This window comes from Thamnophis sirtalis, unplaced genomic scaffold, assembly GCF_051295495.1.
Source record: "Thamnophis sirtalis isolate CommonGarterSnake01/CBP01778 unplaced genomic scaffold, rThaSir2_p1.2 scaffold_2, whole genome shotgun sequence".
Taxonomy (NCBI): domain Eukaryota; kingdom Metazoa; phylum Chordata; class Lepidosauria; order Squamata; family Natricidae; genus Thamnophis; species Thamnophis sirtalis.
In genome coordinates, this window is record NW_028261382.1 from 42,707,690 (window position 1) to 42,727,446 (window position 19,757).

Below are 19,757 nucleotides of genomic sequence, written 5' to 3' on the forward strand. Positions count from 1 at the left end.
TATTTGTCCTTACTGGTATAGGATCTCGTGACTGAGCAGGGTTGGGGTTAGACTAGAAGACCTCCAAGGTCCCCTACCAATGGGTTGCCATGATATTGAGACTTTAGAAAAAAGGGCAGTGAAGAGCAAGAAAGATGATTAGGGGACTGGAGGCTAAAATATATGAAGAATGATTGCTGGAAATGGGTATGGCTAGATATCTATCTTTCGTATATTTTCTATCTAGCCATCATCCATCCATCTTTTACTTTCTACTTCTATGTTTCCTCCCTCCCTGGCTTTCCTTCTTTCGTTCTTGCCTGCCTTCCTGCCTGCCTGTCTACCTATCCACCTACCTACCTACATCTATCGATCGATCGATCGATCGATCGATCGATCTATCTCTATCTCTCTATCTAGCTCTAGCTCTATCTCTCTAGCTAGCTCTAGCTCTCTGTCTACCTCTCTATCTATATCTATCTATCTATCTATCTATCTATCTATCTATCTATCTATCTATCTATCCCTATCTCTATCTATCTCTATCTATCTATCTCTCTATCTCTATATCTATCTCTCTATCTCTCTATCTATCTATCTATCTATCTATCTATCTATCTATTTATATCTATCTATCTCTATCTATCTATCTATATCTATCTATCTATCTATCTATCTATCTCTATATCTATCTATCTCTATATCTATCTATCTATCTATCTATCTCTATCTATCTCTATCTATCTATCTATCTATCTATCTATCTATCTATCTATCTATCTATCAATTTTTCTTATATTTTCTCTCTGGCCATCATACATACATCCTTTTTGTGTTTCCTTCCTTTCTCCCCAGCTTTCTTTCCTTCCTTCCTTCCTTCCTTCCCTCCCGTTCTCTCTCTCCGTCTTTCCTTCTTTCCTCCTGCCCTCTTCCTTTCTCTCTCTTCCTCCCTCCCTTCCATCTTTTCTGTCCATCTGTTCTAGCCATTTATCCATCTCCTATCTTTCTCTCTCTCTTTCTCTCTCTCTCTCTCTCTTTTCAGCCATCTATCCATCCATCTTATACCTTCTTCTCTCTCTCTCTCTTCCTCCCTCCCCCTCTCTCCAAAGCAAGCACAACATCCATCATATCCAGCTTTGCTCCCTTGTTCTTAACAAAGCCCCGATTTGCTAAAACCAGCTCCAAGCCACCCGGGGGTTTAGGGGCGCCCACCGCGAAGGGTTATTCCTGTCTGAAAGTGTGGCTTTGTGCACATTTTGCACACACAGAGTACAAAGTGAAGCCTGTTCCTGTCAAATCTGTTGCAGCTTGTTCCTGTCAGTCTAAATTAATCTGAAACGAAGGAAGGAAGGCAGCGGCTGGCGCACTGGGGGTTAGAGATGGAGGAGATGCTGAGCTCTGCTGAGCAGAGATTCAATTTGGGCCGCCCCAAAGAGATTAGTTTGGTCAGGGGTAACAAAAGCCAAATTTGACCCCTTAATTTGACCCTCTTTCCATCTTGATGTGGCTGCCACCATCATCACCATCATTGCATTCTTATATTGCGTTATGTTGCAATCTTATATTGCACTAAACTTCATTCTTATATTGCATTCCCTTGCATTATAATACATTATCATTCTGCCTTCTTCTGTTGCATTCTTATATTGCACTATATTTCATTCTTCTGCTGTATTATTTTATTGCATTATAATACATTATCATTCTGCCTTCTTCTGTTGCATTCTTATATTGCACTATTACATTGCACTATATTTCATTATTCTATTGAATTTTATTGCATTATAATACATTATCATTCTGCCTTCTATTGTTGCATTATTATATTGCATTATTATATTGCACTATATTTCATTCTTCTATTGCATTACTTTATTGCATTATAATACATTATCATTCTGCCTTATGTTGCATTCTTATATTGCATTCTTATATTGCACTATATTTCATTATTCTATTGCATTTTATTGTTATAATACATTATCATTCTGCCTTATGTTGCATTCTTATATTGCATTCTTATATTGCACTATATTTCATTATTCTGTTGCATTTTATTGCATTATAATACATTATCATTCTGCTTCTTGTGTTGCATTCTTATATTGCACTATTATATTGCACTATATTTCATTCTTCTATTGCATTATTTTATTGCATTGTAATACATTATCATTCTGCCTTCTTATGTTGCATTATGTTGCATTCTTATATTGCACTATTATATTGCACTATATTTCATTCTTCTGTTACATTCTGTTGCAATATTTTATTGCATTATATTATCGTTCTGCATTCTTCTATACTACACTACGTTGCATTCTTAGATTTTATGTTATTGCAGTATTATACTTTATGCTGCATTCTTATATTGTATCATTTGATTGCATTGTAACACATTATTATCCTGTGTTCTTATATTGCATTATATTGCACTCTTATATCTTATAATATATTTAAGATTTATTCTTAAGTTGTGGACGCTCCATCACTTGAGGTTTTTAAGGCTATAGTATAGACAGTTACTTATCTGAAATGGTACAGGTTCTCCTGTTTGAGCAGGGGGCTGGACTAGAAGACCTCCAAGGTCCCTTCCAGCTCTATTCTATTTTATTCTAATTCTATTCTGTTATCGCATTATTATCCATTATGCTGCATTCTTATATTGCATTATTTGATTGCATTATTTGATTGCATTGTAATACATTATTATTCTGCGTTCTCATATTGCATTCTTACATTTTCTTTTGTTGCATTCTTTTATTGCATTATTATAATCCATTATTATGCTGCAATCTTACAGCACGTTGCATTCTTTTGTTGCATTATTGTATCTTATGCTGCATTCTTATATTGCCTTATAGTGCATTCTTACGTTGCCGTACATTGCATTCTTTTATTGCATTTTTATACGGCGCAATTTGATTGCAATCTTATTTTTGCATTATATCGCATTATTCTTGCATTGCGATTTCTTTTTGCAAAAGCAGATCGGGGCGGGCTCAGAAACCAAATGTCAGCTCGTTCATATTGCAATTTCTGATACCATTCCCACTTCAAACCCATCCGATCTTAGATTTATGGCAGGGTTGTTGTGACACCTGACAATAAAACGTTGGGCTGATCACACAATTGTCATGAACTCATTAATCAGCCAGTGACTATTAATAAGTATAAAATCTAAGGTTGATTTCCTCTCTTTCTTTCTCTCCCTCAATCTCTCCCTCTCATTCACTCCCTTCCCACCTCTCTTTCTCCCTCTTTCTCTCTCTCTCCCCTCTCTTTTTCTCTCCCCCCTTTCTCTCGCTCCCTCTCTTTCTCCCTTTTTCTCCCTCTCCCCCCTTTTTCTCTCTCCCTTTCTCTCTCTCTCTCCCTTTCTTTCTCCCTCTCTTTTTTTTCTCTCTCTCCATCTTTCTCTCTCCTCTTTCTCCCTCTTTCTCCTTCTCTCTCTCTCCCCCTCTTTCTCCCATTCTTTCTCTCTTTCTCCCTCTCTTTCTCTCCCACTCTCTTTCTCCCTTTCTCTCCCTCTCCCCCTCTCTCCCCCCTTTTTCTCTCTCCCTTTCTCTCTCTCTCCCTTTCTTTCTCCCTCTTTTTCTCTCTCTCTCTCCATCTTTCTCTCTCTTTCTCCTTTCTCCCTTTCTCTCTCTCTCCCCCTCTTTCTCCCATTTTTCTCTTTCTCCCTCTCTTTCTCTCTTTCTCCCTTTCTCTCCCTCTCCCCCCTCTCTCCCCCTTTCTCTCTCCCTTTCTTTCTCCCTCTCTTTCTCTCTCTCTCTCCATCTTTCTCTCTCCTCTTTCTCCCTCTTTCTCTCCCCCTCTCTTTCTCCCTTTCTCTCCCTCTTTCTCCTTTTCCCTCTCTTTTTCTCTCTCTCCTTCTCTTTCTCCCTTTCTCTTTCTCCCTCTTTCTCTATCCCTTTCTCTCTCTCTCCCTCTCTCTCCCTCTATTTCTCTCTCTCTCTCTCTCTCCATCTTCCTCTCGTTCCTTCTCTTCCATTCTCTCTCTCTCTTCCCCTCTTTCTCCCATTCTCTCTCTCTCTTTCTCCCATTCTCTCTCTCTCCCTTTCTTTGTCTCTCCCTCTCTTTCTTCCTCTCTTCCTTTCTCCCTAGCTCTCCTCTCTCTCATCCTTCATATCCAAGTTTGGGGTTTTTTTTAAAGTTTTTTTTTTTTAATTTTAAAACAAACAAAAACACACATTAAAAAATATCATCAGTTACATATCTATTTAGCATGTCGTTTGATCACAAACCTCTCTGCACATCACCGCTTTCGGTCGCATGTAAAATCAGCAGTTATCAACCCAATGTACGTTAGTACATTGATTATCATTGCAAATCATATACCCAAGTTTGTTTTTTTTTTTAAAAAAAAAAAGATTAAAGGTTGCCTCGCTAATTATGCCTTCCCTGCACAAATAAACGAGGGGGGAAATAATCCTCTTTTTTTGCAGCGTGTGCCCAATGAGGCATCTTTGCAAAAAAAAACACAAAAATCCTCTTTGCTAAGGTTGCCAAAGATCGCCTGCTCCGATTAGAATCGTGAAAACGGAGCCCGGAATAAATCCGTTTAGAGCAGGACGGATTTCGCGCCGGAGAAAGGAAGGGTATTGTTGGGGGATTTTCTGAGGATCAGGGTTGTGTAGCTGAGATTGTGGTTGCGAACCCCGTAAGAATCGAACCACACGGTGAAAAAATAATAATAATAAAAGAATCGGATAGGATTGGTTGGGGAGAATTTGAATTTTCTTCTGTCCGACAGCTCGTGGTTCCGGAATATTCCATCCATGGCCTCTTCTGCCTGATGTTCCTCTGTGCCGCTGAATGGGTGACTCTCGGCCTCAACATCCCCCTCCTCTTCTACCACTTGTGGAGGTAAGAGGGAAGCCCCCCTACCCACCCTTTCCCCCTGCAGAGGGAACCCAGGCCAGTGAAATGCAGGTGATGGGTTAGTGGAAAATAGCTGTGTGATCTTCCTTCTTCCTTCTCTCTCCATCCCTCTATTTTATCTCCTTCCTTCCCTGTTTCCTTTCCTTCCTCCCTCCCTTCTTTCCCTCCCTCCCTATTTCTCTTCCTCCCTCTTTTCCTTCCTTCTTCCTGCTTTCCTCCCTCTCTTTTTTCTTTCTTTTCCTTCCTCCCTCTTTTCCTTTTTTCCTCCCTCCTTCGTTTCCTTCCTTCCTCCTGCCTCCCTCCCTCACTTCCACCCTCCCTCCCTTTTTCTTTCTTTTCCTCCCTTCCTCCCTCTTTTCCTTCTTTACTCCCTCTTTTCTTCACTCCCTTCTTCCCTCCCTTCCTCTTTCCTTCTTTTCCTCCCTCCCTATTTCCTTTCTTCCTCCCTCCCTCTTTCCATCCTTCTTTTCCTTCCTTCCTCCCTCCTTCTTTTCCTTCCTTCCTCCTGCCTCCCTCCCTCACTTCCACCCTCACTCCCTTTTTATTTCTTTTCCTCCCTCTTTTCCTTCTTTCCTCCCTCTCTCTTTTCCTCCCTCCCTTCTTCCCTCCCTCCCTTCTTCCCTCCCTCCCTCTTTCCTTTTCCTCCCTCCCTATTTCCTTTCTTCCTCCCTCCCACTTTCCATCCTTCTTTTCCTTCCTTCCTCCCTCCCTCCTTCACTTCCTTCCTTTCTCCCTTCTTCCTTCCCTCCCTCTTTCGTTCTTTTCCTTCCTCCCTCTTTTCCTTCCTTTTTCCTTCATTCCTCTTTTCCTCCTTCTTTTCCTTCCTCACTTCCTCCCTTCTTCCTTCCCTCCCTCTTTTGTTCTTTTCCTTCCTTCCTTTTTCCTTCCTTCCTCTTTTCCTCCTTCCCTCCCTCCTTCTTTTTCTTCCTATCTCTACTCCTTCCTTCCTTCCTGCCAGCCTGCCTCCCTCCCTCTTTTCTGCCCCAATGCCCCAAATCAAGTGAGCCAGCATAGCTCTGAATCCATCCTGCCTTGCTCCAAAAACACCTTTGCTTGATCGCTTTGGAGCAAAGTGGCTTTCTAAACAATTTGCAGGTCCGAATTCTCCCCCTCTCTGCTCTCAGGGTCCTGTTTTAAGGCCGGGGGGGGCAGGTGGGGAGGGGTCTCGAAGAGGGGCTGTGAAGCCACAGAGGAAATCGGCAGCCAAATCTTAAAGAGAACAAAGTCAGATGGGAACAAAGGTGATTTAAGGAGAGAAAAAAACCTAGGAAAAAAACATTCTTATAATTTCAATTATAGAACTGATCCCCCCTTGTTCCCTAAGGGGTGGAAAAAACTCAACCTATTCGAGCTGCGCATTAAAAATAATAAGCTCTCCTTTGTGAGAGGAACTTAACCCAAAATCTCATTTTTGAATTTGCATTTTGTTAAGGATGAATCTCCTGCTGGGGGCAAAGGGTGGGGGGGGGGTGCTGAAAAGGAAGGGAAGAGTGGAGAAGGAAGAGAATTAGGGAGGGAAGATGGATGGAAGGAAGGAAAAGGGAAGGGAAGAAGGAGGAAGGAAAGAAGGGAGGGAGGAGGGAAGGAGAGAAAGGGAGGGAGGAAGGGAAGAAGGAGAAAAAAAGAAGGAAGAAGTGGAAGAAAAGAAGGAAGAAGTGGAAGAAAGGAAGGAAAAAGAAAGAGAAGAAAGGGAAGAAGAAAGAAAAAGGAAGGGGAAGGGGAAGGAAGGAAGAAGCAAAAGGAAGGAAGGAAAAAGAAAGAAGGAAGGTAGGAAGGAAGGAAGGAAGGAAGGAAAAAGAAAGAAGAAGGAAGGAAGGAAGGAAGGAAGGAAGGAAGGAAGGAAGGAAGGAAGGAAGGAAGGAGAAAGAAAAAGGATGGGGAAGGAAGAAGCAAAAGGAAGGAACAAGAAAGAGAAAGGAGGGAGGGAGGAAGGAAAGGAGGAAAAGTGGGAAGGAAGGAAGAAGCTGAAGGAAGGAAAAGGAAGGGGAAAGAAGAAAGAATCAAAAGGAAGGAAGGGAAAAGAAACGAGGTTTGGTTTTAACGTTGAAGGAAAGCACCCCAAATTCCTAGGTTTTCTTTCTCTTTTTCTGAGGTGAAACCCTCAGAATTGGCCATGTTGAGGTCACAATTGGTCATTTTGGGGTCACAGTTGGTCATTCTGAGGCCACAGTTGGTCATTCTGAGACACAATTGGTCATTCTAAGGCCAAATTGGTCATTCTGAGGTGAAATTGGTCATTCTGAAGCCAGATTGGTCATTCTGAGGTCACAGTTGGTCATTCTGAGGTGAAATTGATCATTCTGAAGCCAGATTGGTCATTCTGAGATCACAATTGATCATTCTGAGATCACAATTGATCATTCTGAGTCATAATTGGTCATTCTGAGGCCACAATTGGTCATTCTGAGAGACAATTAGTCAATCCAAGGCCACAATTGGTCATTCTGAGACACAATTGGTCATTTGGAGGCCACAATTGGTCGTTTTGAAGTCAAAATCGCCCATGTTGAGTTCACGGTTAGCCATTTTGAGGTAAAAAAAATTGGCCAGTTGAGTTCACCCTCGGACATTTTACGAGCTCCTTATTTTTTCATTTTCCCCTGCCTTCCCTTCCTGCAGGTACTTTCACCGCCCGGCTGATGGTTCAGAAGTCATGTACGATGCCGTCTCTATCATGAATGCTGACATCTTAAATTATTGCCAGAAAGAATCATGGTGCAAACTGGCTTTTTATCTGTTGTCTTTCTTCTATTACCTGTACAGGTATGAGTCCCTCCATGGCTGCTTCCCTTTTACCCCATTTTTCTCTCATCGGTCATCCCAAAGTAGCCAGAAACAGTGCCACAAGTGGAGATAGGTCTTGACTTACAACAGGGAGGGAGGGAGGGAGGATGGAAGGAAGGAAGGAAGGAAGGAAGGAAGAAAGAAAGAAAGAAAGAAAGAAAGAAAGAAAGAAAGAAAGAAAGAAAGAAAGAAAGAGAAGGAAAAGAGAGAGGGGGTGGGAGAGAAGGAAGGAGGAAAAGGGAGAGTGGGAGGGAGGGGGGAAAAGGAAGGAAGAAAGAGAGGAAGGAAGAAAAAGGGAGGAAAGGAGGGAGGGAGGAAGAGAGGAAAAGGAAGAAAGGGGGTAAGGGAGAAAAAGAAAGGGAAGGAAGAATGGGAGGAAGGAAAAGGAGGAGAGGAAGGAGAAAAAGAGAGATAGGGAGGAAGAAAGGAAAGAAGGAAGGAAGGAGGGAGAGCGGGAAGCAGGAAGGAAGGAAAAGAGAGGGAGGGAGAAAGGAGTGGTGGGAGGGGGAGAGAAGGAGAGAGGAAAAGGGAGAGTGGGAGGGAGGGGGGAAAGAAAGGAAGAAAGAGAGGAAGGAAGGAAGAAAAAGGGAGGAAAGGAGGGAGGGAAGAAGGAAGAGAGGAAAAGGGAGGGAGGAAGAAAGGAAAAGGAAAAAAGGCAGGGAGGAAGGGAAGGGGAGGAAAGGAGGGAGGAAGGAAGGAAGAGAGGAAAAGGGAGGGAGGAAGAAAGGAAAAGGAAGAAGGGGATGGAGTAAGGGAGAAAAAGAAAGGGAGGGAAGAATGGGAGGAAGGAAAAGGAGGAGAGGAAGGAGAAAAAGAGAGATAGGGAGGAAGAAAGGAAAGAAGGAAGGAAGGAGGGAGAGCGGGAAGCAGGAAGGAAGGAAAAGAGAGGGAGGGAGAAAGGAGTGGTGGGAGGGGGAGAGAAGGAGAGAGAAAAGGGAGAGTGGGAGGGAGGGGGGAAAGAAAGGAAGAAAGAGAGGAAGGAAGGAAGAAAAAGGGAGGAAAGGAGGGAGGGAAGAAGGAAGAGAGGAAAAGGGAGGGAGGAAGAAAGGAAAAGGAAAAAAGGCAGGGAGGAAGGGAAGGGGAGGAAAGGAGGGAGGAAGGAAGGAAGAGAGGAAAAGGGAGGGAGGAAGAAAGGAAAAGGAAGAAGGGGATGGAGTAAGGGAGAAAAAGAAAGGGAGGGAAGAATGGGAGGAAGGAAAAGGAGGAGAGGAAGGAGAAAAAGAGAGATAGGGAGGAAGAAAGGAAAGAAGGAAGGAAGGAGGGAGAGCGGGAAGCAGGAAGGAAGGAAAAGAGAGGGAGGGAGAAAGGAGTGGTGGGAGGGGGAGAGAAGGAGAGAGGAAAAGGGAGAGTGGGAGGGAGGGGGAAAGAAAGGAAGAAAGAGAGGAAGGAAGGAAGAAAAAGAGAGGAAAGGAGGGAGGGAAGAAGGAAGAGAGGAAAAGGGAGGGAGGAAGAAAGGAAAAGGAAAAAAGGCAGGGAGGAAGGGAAGGGGAGGAAAGGAGGGAGGAAGGAAGGAAGAGAGGAAAAGGGAGGGAGGAAGAAAGGAAAAGGAAGAAGGGGATGGAGTAAGGGAGAAAAAGAAAGGGAGGGAAGAATGGGAGGAAGGAAAAGGGAGAGAGGAAAGAAGAAAGGAAAGGAAGGAGGGAGGGAGAGTGGGAAGTAGGAAGGAAGGAAACGAGAGGGAGGGAGGAAGGGAGGGAAGAAAGGAAGGAAAGAAGGAAGAAAAGGCAGGGAAGGAGGGAGGGCGATCCCGTTTTGCGACCTTCTGCCAAGCCAAGCCAGATTAGATCACTTAATCTTACTAAACTTAACAACCGCAGCGATTCATTTAACGACAGTGGGCCGGAAAGGCCGTACAGTGGGGCCCCTCTCCCTCAACCAACGTTCCGCTTAGCAGCAGACATGTTGGGCTGGATGGTGGCCATAAACCGAGGACTTCTCTCTGACCACCGTTTTCTTTCTTTCTCCTCTTCCGTCTCTCTCCGATGTCCAGTATGGTTTATACCCTGGTGAGTTTCTAACCGGGCCAACCGAAGGGGCAGGACCCTCGGATCGATATCCCCGCTCCCCCCCACCCCCTTCGGTTCCTCCGGGATGAATCGAGACCCCCACCTACCCAACCAACCAACCAACCAACCTTCCTGGAGGATGAAACGCTAAGCCGAAATGGACTCACCCGTGCCTGACGGAAGCCGAACCAGCCGGAAAGCCACTGCTGCTCCCATTTTTTTCAGAGGGGTGGGCCGTGTTTCTGTTCTCCCCCCTCCTCCTCCACCCCCCCATGGCCGGCCGCTTCCTGGCTGAACTTTTCGGAAAGCCCGCAAGTGGATTTGGGGTGCAGAAGACCCCCTTCTTTCTCCCCCCTCCCTCCATCTTATCCCCTCTCTGGGTTGGACCGATTCCTGCCTTAGCCCAACTTTGAGTTCCTCCTCCCCTCCTTTTTTTTGGGGGGGGGGGGGTAGTCTGGAGCCCCCCAAAACCCCACTTCTCAAACAACAATCAAACCAAGGAACCAAGAGGAAAATTCCAATATTTGGCAGCTATTTAATTGAGGAGGATGTATATATATATTGGGGGGAGAGATTTTGAGGAAGGGGAGGATCTTTTCCCTTCTTTTTCTCTCCCCCCCCAAAAAAACTCCATAGGGCTTTTGGGGGGAGGAGGGGGGGTTGCAAAAACAACACAACCCCCAGGATGTTTTGTTTCCATGTTTTTTCCCCCTTTTTTCTCTTCCTGGATGCTCCCAGGCAGCCGAGGGATGCTGAGACCAGCATCTGTTGCTATGGCGATAGATCAACCCCTCTTTCTCTCTCTCTCTCTCTCTTCTTTTCTCTTTTCCTTTTCACGCACTCCGCCCTTTTCATCCCTCAAATTACGAGCAGGGAAGCCAGCCTCTCTCTTCAGGGGTGGGTGGGTGGGATTTCATATTAGAAAGCCCCACTCCCGCGATAATCAAAGTGAATTTGATTTTTAATGTTTTTAAAGCCAGTGGGCGGGGTGGCGGGGGGGGGGGGAGAGAAAACTATGGATCCTAGCCCCTAAATTTTCTAAACAAAAAAAAACAGCTCGAAAGCAACAGCCTTAATCTGCTAGACTGCTCCTAAGAGTGGAGGATTGGCTTTTCTGATCTAGTGATCAGCCTTCCTTTTTTAAAAAAAAAATACACCACCACCAAGATTTTTGCAGAATTTATTTTATCGATCGATCGAGCCCCCCTTTCGGTTTATCGTTCCGTCGAACCCCTAAGAAGCAAGAGTTGAGAAGTTCGCTTGGTTAAAGCTGGCAAGCGCCCCTTTTAATTCATATTTATTGATTTCTTATTTTTCTTTAACTGCCCATCCACTTCAGAGAGGGGCTGTGTACAAAATACAAACGATAAAATTAAAAATATTAAGGTTTCCCACCCCCCCAAAAAAATATTTTTAAAAAGATGAAACGTAGCCTTATAAAATTGCAAAAATATGTATTTATTTGGGTTTCTAATTTTTTTTTAAAGTTATTTATTCTGTGTTTCGGCCTCTTTCAGAAGGCTGCACCCTGTCTTCATTAAATCGTTGAAAACAGGTCTTGGTTGCTGATGGGGAGGAGGGGAAAAATGGAAGGATCTATAAAGGTTGCAAACCAAACCTTCACTAACCCTGATGACATTCCCTAGTTGGGTAATCAGACGTCTGCAAGCCAGCCGCCCAGCTCAGTCAGTCTTAGTTAAAGGATTAAACAAACTTAGTTAAATTGGATTAAACTTAATTCAACCACCATTTGTCCTAATTGGTTATAGGCTCTCTTTGTTCTGACCGAGGCTTCCCGAACCCAACTCCTTGTCCCGACAAAAAAACCCTTTTATTAATTCCCTGTGAATTCTGCTCTTTCACATCCAGCAAAATCTTTTAAAGGAGGATTTACAGTCACAGACCTTATCAGGCTTGGAGAGCTGCCAAGCTGAGATCTGCAGAATTTGGCCAGGAGTCTCGGGAGAGTCACGAACCAATGAAGCGAACTATTGGTCTCCTGCAAACTCCACTCCCCCGTCGCTCCTCTTTTCTTTCCTCTGGGAGGGGCCATTCACCGTCCACCCGAAATCCACAAGTCTCAAAAGTTGTGTAACTTATTGGCTGGGGAATCCTGGGAGTTGAAGTCCATAAGTCTCAAAAGTTGTGTAACTTATTGGCTGGGGAATCCTGGGAGTTGAAGTCCATAAGTCTCAAAAGTTGTGCAAGTTGTTGGCTGGGGAATCCTGGGAGTTGAAGTCCATAAGTCTTTAAAGTTGCCCAATTTGGAAATCTTTGCCTTAGAACTTTATGGGGTTGCATTAACCCAAATTAGCCCAAACCACCACAAAAACTGTCCATCTCGGTTTCTTTCTTTTTTTCCTATATTTTTCCATCTATTCCTGTCTTTTTTCTCTCTCTCTCTCCATCCTTCTCACTTCTGTACCCGGCTCACAATGGGCTGACGTGTTGTTGTTTTTTAACAAAAACAACTCAAATGGAGCAGACAGGAGCTCAAACTCTGGATTTTTGGGGGGGAGGGAAGTGGGGGAGACCAGTGGCCCCCATTTCTACCGCTCTTGGGGGCCGCTGTACAAAACCAAGCCCTACTGGAAATAAAAGACGATGATTTGATTGTGGCCAGGAGTTCCGCTGTCTTCTGTGGATGATTTCCTTCCAATGCCAATTCACTTGGAAAGGAGGAGGGCCTTGACCCCCTGCCTCCATGGCGCTTGGCTTACTCATTTAGCAACCGAAGTTACAACAGCAACGGTCCTCGCGTTTACGACTGCCACAGCCTCCCCAATGATTGTGGGATCAGGATAGATTAGGGAGATGAGGTCACGCTTGACCTCGTATTCCTCTCGGAGCAGTGGAGTTACGATCTTGGTCTGAGGGGTAATGAGATCATACCCCTGTCGTGGTCAGACCACTACCTACTGAGGCTAGACTTCCGGAGGCCAAACCTCCACCGTAGGGAGGAGGAACCGACCAGCTGGTTCCGCCCCAAGCGACTGATGGATCCTGTTAGGTTCCAGACGGAGCTTGGGGTTATTCCTGATACCCTCGCCCACAGTTCGGCGGAGACCCTCGTCGCTGCCTGGCACTCGGCAGCTTCGGAGTCTCTCGACCGGATTGCGCCGCTACGGCCCCTCCGGGTCAGCGGCCCCCGGAGGCCTCCTTGGTTTACTGAGGAGCTCCGAGAGGTAAAGCGCCGGAGGAGACGCCTAGAGCACTCGTGGAGGTCCGATAGGTCCGAGTCGAAACGGGCACTTTTGACAGCATGCACCAAGGAGTATATTCGGACCCTAAGAACAACAAAAAGAACATACATTGCCTCCTTGGTAGCGTCCGCCGAGTCCCGCCCAGCCGCCCTGTTTAGGATAACCCGCTCCCTCCTAAATAGGAGGGAGACGGGGGACTCCTTACAGGGTAAGGCTGAGGAATATGTCCAGTTCTTGGCGGACAAAGTTGCCCGGTTTCGAGCGGACCTGGACTCCACCCCAGTAGATCCAGCCGAGACACAAGGAGAAAACTTGGCAAACCATCTCTGGGTTGAGTTTCAGGAAGTTGCCTCTGGGGATGTGGACAAGGCTATGCGAGCTGTGAGTGCCTCCACCTGCATACTGGACCCGTGTCCCTCCTGGCTGGTTGCCAACAGCAGTGAGGTGACACGAGGCTGGATCCAGGCGGTTGTTACCGCTTCTCTTCGGGAGGGGTACTTTCCCACCGCGCTTAAGACAGCGGTGGTGAGACCCCTCCTGAAGAAGCCGTCTCTGGATCCAGCTATTCTTAATAACTATCGTCCAGTCTCCAACCTTCCCTTTGTAGGGAAGGTTGTTGAGAAGGTGGTGGCTCTCCAGCTTCAGCGTACCTTGGAGGAAGCTAACTATCTTGACCCCTTCCAGTCTGGCTTCAGACCCGGTTACAGCACAGAAACCGCTTTGGTCGCATTGACTGATGATCTCTGGAGAGCTAGGGATGGAGGCCATGCTTCCATCCTAGTTCTCCTTGACCTCTCAGCGGCTTTCGATACCATCGACCATGGTATCCTTCTGCGACGACTGCGGGAGATAGGGGTGGGCGGCACTGTCTTGCAGTGGTTCTCCTCCTATCTCTCGGACAGGTCGCAGTCGGTGTTAGTGGGGGGGCAGAGATCGTCCCTGAGGCCCCTAACCTATGGGGTGCCGCAGGGGTCGGTCCTATCCCCCCTACTATTTAACATTTACATGAAACCGCTGGGCGAGATCATCCGAAGGCACGGGATAAAATATCACCAATATGCGGACGATACACAGTTGTATCTGTCCGCCCCGTGCCAACTCAATGAAGCGGTGGACGTGATGAACCGGGGACTGGAAGCCGTTAAAGACTGGATGAGAGCGAACAAGCTGATACTCAACCCAGACAAGACCGAGTGGCTGTTGTGTTTCCCTCCCAAAAATTTGACCACCATACCATCACTCAGGCTGGGGGGACAAAATTTAAACCCCTCAGAAAGGGCCCGCAACTTGGGAGTCCTCCTGGATTCACAGCTAACTTTTGACCACCATCTCTCAGCTGTGACCAGGGGGGCATTTGCCCAGGTTCGCCTGGTGCGCCAGTTGCGGCCCTACCTGAATCGGGAGGCCCTCACAACAGTCACTCGAGCCCTTGTGATCTCTAGGCTGGAATACTGTAATGTGCTCTACATGGGGCTGCCCTTGAAGAGCATCCGAAGACTTCAGCTAGTCCAGAATGCGGCCGCGCGAGTGATCGTGGGCGCACCACGGTTCGCCCACATAACACCGATCCTCCGTGAGCTGCACTGGCTACCTGTTGGTCTCCGGGTGCACTTCAAGGTCTTACTTACCACCTATAAAGCGCTCCATGGTAGTGGATCTGGCTATTTGAGAGACCGCCTTCTGCCAATTACCTCCCTGCGTCCCATCAGATCGCATAGAGTTGGCCTCCTCCGTATTCCATCCGCCAGTCAGTGCCGACTGGCGACTACTCGGAGGAGAGCCTTCTCAGTTGCAGCTCCGACACTATGGAACAATCTCCCCGTGGAGATTCGTACCCTCACCACCGTCCAGGCCTTCCATACAGCCCTCAAGAACTGGCTAACCCGTCAGGCCTGGGGATAATCTTATTTTGCCCCTCCCGAATGCTGAGTGAATGTTGAGTTTTATAGTTTAATTTACTTTGTGCACATTTCTTTTTTTTTTTTGTATTGTCCTACACTCCCCTTCCTTTTTTGATTGTAAGCCGCCCTGAGTCCCCTCAGGGAAAAGGGCGGCCTATAAATAAACTACAAACAAACAAACAAACAAACAAGGGAGGGGAGAGAGGGAAGGGAAGGAGAGAGGGAAAGAAGGAAGGAAAAGATAGATGGGGAAGGAAAAGAAGGGCGAGACAAGGAACAGGGAGGGAGTGAAAGAAGGGAGGGTGGGAAAAGAGGAAAATGGAAGAAGGGAGCAAGAAAACAAGAAAGGAAGGAGGGAAAAGATGGGGAAGGAAGAGGAAGGGAGTGAAAGAAGGGAGGGTGAGAAAGGAAGAAAAGGGAGAAGAAATAAATCGGGGAGAGGGAGGGGAGATGGATGGAAGGAAGGGGAAGAAGAGGGAGGGAGGGTAAGAAGAAAGGGAATGGAAGGAAGGAGGATGGAAAAGATAAATAGGGAAGGGACAAAGGAAAAGAATGGAGAAAGGGAAAGAAGGGAGAATGGAGAAAGGGAAAGAAGAAAGAAAAGGGAATGGAAGAAGGGAGGAAGCAAGGGAAGAGGGAGGATGGAAGAGATAAATGCGGAAGGGATGAAGGGGAAAGAAGAGAGGGAAAGAAGAAAGGGAGGAAGGAAGGAAAAGATAAATGGGGAAGGGGAAAAGGGAAGGTCTAAAGGAGAAGGGAGGGAGGGAAAGAAAGAAGGGAATGGAAGAAGGGAGGGAGCAAGGGAGGATGGAAGAGATAAATGCAGAAGGGAGGGAGAGAAGAAAGGGAATGGAAGAAGGGAGGAAGGAAGGAAAAGATAAATGGGGAAGGGGAAAAGGGAAGGTCTAAAGGAGAAGGGAGGGAGGGAAAGAAGAAAGAAAAGGGAATGGAAGAAGGGAGGATGGAAAAGATAAATGGGGAAGGGAGGGAGGGAGGGAAAGAAGAAAAGGAATTGAAGAAGAAGAAAAGATAAATGGGGAAGGGGAAAAGGGAAGGTCTGAAGGAGAAGGAAGGGAGGGAAAGAAAAGGGAGGGAGCAAAGGAGGATGGAATAGATAAATGCAGAAGGGAGGAAGGGAAAAGAGAGGAAAAGAAGGAATGGAAGAAGGGAGGGTGGAAAAGATAAATGAGGAAGGGGGAGGGAGGGAGAGAAAGAAGAAAGGGAATGGAAGAAGGGAGGAAGAGAGGAAAAGATAAATGGGGAAGGGGAAGAAGGGAAGGAGAAGGGAGGAAGGGAAAGAAGAAAGGGAATGGAAGAAGAAGGAAGGAGGAGCAAGGCAGGAAGGAAGGGAGACACCTTGGACATCCAGATGGGACCTTTCCTCAAACCTGGTGGCCTGGGGGTGGTTTTCACCTCTCCCCCCTCCCAAATCCCAGTCTTGGGGCCCAGCGGCTGCATCTGGGAAGCACGGGGCGTGTGGGCGTCGCATTTGCACACGCAGGAAGCGTGCAAGAGAGCCACGGTCTGCCTCAGACGGCAGGCGCGCAGACGGCAACCAGCCGCCCCCACAGCGCTGAGCTCTCTCCCTCCCCCCCCACACCATGATGCTCTTTCAAAAGCTGTCAAAAGCTGCTTTGCAACCATTCCCGACACACCACAACGACACACAGACACACAAAGCCCACACAAGGCCTTCTGTCCTCTCGGCTCGCTTTCTTTTCCTTTGTTTTTATGTCTCTCGCCATCTTCCCTAGTTTTTTCCAGCCTTCCTTTTTTTCCCCATCCTTCTCTCGTCCCACCTTCCCTTTCGGCATTAAAAGTAAAGGTTCCCCTCGTCGTTCCCGACTCTAGGGGGCGCTGCTCATCTCCGTTTCAAAGCCGGAGAGCCAGCGCTGTCCGAAGACGTCTCCGGGGTCGTGTGGCCGGCACGACTCAACTCCCGAAGCCGCACAGAACGCCGTTCCCTTCCCACCAAAGGTGGCTCCTATTTTTCTACTCGCATTGTCTTACGTCCTTTCGAACTGCTCGGTTGGCGGAAGCTGGGACAAGTCACAGGAGCTCGCTCCGTTACGCGACGCTGGGGATTCGAACCGCCGAACTGCCCACCTTCTGATCGACAAACTCAGTGTCTTAGCCCCTGAGCCGCCGCGTCCCTTTTGGCATTACGAGACCCCAAGCAAAACAGGGGGGAAACTGAGGCACACCAGGAGGGGGACTCTTGCATGAGGCTCAACTCCCCCCCCCTCCAATAATGGACATTATTTTAGTGCACCTGGAGCTCCATCTTAAGATAGCAAAGGCTCCCGATACAACGTACAGAGGGGTCCTTGACTTATAACGGTTTGCTTAGTGTCGGTTTGAAGTTACAATGGCACTTGTCTGAGATGGTATGGGGGCTCCTGCTTGAGGAGGGGGCTGGACTAGAAGACCTCCCAGGTCCCTTCCTGATTCTATTCTATTGTGAATTCTGTTCTATTCTCTTTCTATTCCATTTTATTCTCTATTCTATTCCATTCCATTTTATTATTATTCTATTTATTATTATATCTATTTTCCATTCTTTTTTCAATTCTATTTTTTTCCTATCCTATCCTATATTTTATATTCTATTTTCTATGTTCTATTCTATTATTTTCTATATTATTCTATTCTATTCTAAATTCTATACTATTCTATCTTATTCCTTATTCTCTATTCCATTCAATTTTATTATTCTATACTATTTTCTATATTCTTTTATCTATTCTTCTATCCTATATTTTATATTCTATTTTCTATGTTCTATTTTATTATTTTCTATATTATTCTATTCTAAATTCTATACTATTCTATTCCTCATTCCCTATTCTATTCCATTTTATTATTCTATTCTATACTATTTTCTATATTCTTTTATCTATTCTATTTCTATTCATCTGTCCTATCCTATCCTTCACATTTTATATCCTATTTTATTATTTTCTATATTATTCTACTCCATTTTATTATTATTCTATTCTATTTTTCTATTCTATCCTATTTTCTATATTCTATTCCTTTATCTATTCTATTTCTATCCTATCCTATACATTTTATATTCTATTTTAAATATTCTGTTATTTTCTATCCTATTCTAAGTATAATCTTTATTGTCATTGTACTTAAATACAACGAAATTGATTCTATTGTATTCTGCTCCAATTCTATTTCATTCTTATTCTATTCTGCGCCTATTCTGTCTATTCTATTCTGCTTCCATTCCATTCTATTCTTATTCTCTATTCTAATTTTCTATTTTATTCGCATTTATAACAATCGCAGTGTCCCGAGAGCACACGATCCCCTTTTTGCAACCATCTGACATTCCAAGTTAATATTGAAACTCAATTATCGCATTCCTAACTTCACTGCAGTGATTCATTTAACAACGCTGGAGAAGACAGGTTGTAAAACAGGGGCAAAGCTCGCTTCACATAAGGCACCGAAACTCAGGGCACCATTGAGATTGTAACGGTGAGGATGGCCTGGAATAAGAATTAGAATAAAACCATCCTTCTCGGGAATTTGCAAATAGCCAGCCATTTTAAAGGCCCCGGAGTGGCGAAGACTCTCCTCTCGTCCCAAAACGCAGGACGTTAAGATAATGTGGAGCAAAAGGAGGGGGGGGAAAAAAGATGATTTATTGAAAATTATTTTGGGTTCTGCCTGCAAAGAAACAGTGTTTCTCCAAAATCCGGCATTGGATTTCCTGCGTCTCCCTCCTGAGTTTTGCAGATGTTGGTTAAAATGCCTGCAAAGATTGCCACCTAGCTCCCGAAAAATGAAATTATTATTATTTTTTCCCCTCTTTTATCCACCACCTCTCCTTCTCCACGCTCCGGAGTTCAGCCGGTGGGCGGGAGCAATCTTTAAAATGTACATAAGGCCAGCTCAAAAGGTGTGCCCCCCCCCTTGACCGTACCGATGGGCTCCGAATCCGATGGCGACATCCATTTTCCACCGTGAATTCGCCGGGAACTAACCCTAATCCTAAATGGAATTTTCCCCAACGGGATTGTCCTATGTATTTTACCGGGAAATGGACATAAGGCCCGGCTCGAAAGGCGTGCCCCCCTCCTAACCATACCGACGGGCTCCGAATCCGATGACAGTGTCCGTTTTCCTCTCCGAATTCACCGAGAGCTAACCCTAAGTGGAATTTCCCCCAATGTTTTTTGCCAGGCAATGCGGTCGTTCAATGAATCGTGCCGGATTTCACCACTTTTCGCTAAGCAAATGTGGCTCCCCTTCCCCTGCTGATTTTGCTTCCTGGGATAACCACAACGGTCATAAAAAAGGGGGGGTCACGTGATCCCGTTTTGTGACGAGAAGAGGCGACGGGGAAGCGGAATTCACTTAACAACCGTGCGTCTCACTTAAACCGCTTCGGTGCTTCACTTTTAACCCCCGTAGCCAGAGAGGTTCGTAAAATGGGACAAAACACACTTAATGTGTTTTGTGGCAGAAATATGGGGTTCAATTGTGGTCATAAGTCGAGGATTACCAGAACTCTGATCCCTTCCTGGGTGATCAACCTTGGGGGAAACAGGGATCCTGTTTGGGAACGTCGGGGAAAATTTCAGCCGCTGCCGAGGAAACTTTCTTAAAAATAAAATGCATACAAAACACACCTTCACGGATTTTGTTTAGTTTTATAAACGTTTATCATGCTTTCAAGAAAACCGAAAATCTCTAGAGGAAGTGATCGTAGAAAAAAAAAACCAAAAAACAGATTCTCTTCCTCACCCCACAGAACAACTTGAGTTTTGGGCTCAAAACTCTTTCTTTTAAACACTTCAAATTTTAAAATATTGTTTTTTTTCCGTCTCTACCTTGACAACGTAGAGCCAAACGGGATTTATTTATTCTAGATCAGTGTTTCTCAACTTTGAAGATAGTTGGACTACGACTCCCAGAATTCCTCAGCCAGCATGGAATGCTGGGACTTGAAGTCCACCCATCTTCAAGCATGCTGGCTGGGGAAT

General features: G+C 45.6%; 1 protein-coding gene across 1 annotated transcript in view; it reads left to right on the top strand.

Annotated features, from left to right (window-relative positions):
- CNIH2 (cornichon family AMPA receptor auxiliary protein 2) overlaps positions 1-10,193 on the top strand; it is a gene marked incomplete in the record, with an annotated part of 32,247 nt that extends 22,054 nt beyond the window's left edge. The window contains 3 exon segments of the mRNA XM_087703704.1: positions 4,733-4,845; positions 7,480-7,623; positions 9,635-10,193. Coding sequence (XP_087559830.1) covers positions 4,733-4,845; positions 7,480-7,623; positions 9,635-9,662 — 285 coding nt within the window.
- Between the last annotated feature and the right edge of the window lie 9,564 nt (positions 10,194-19,757).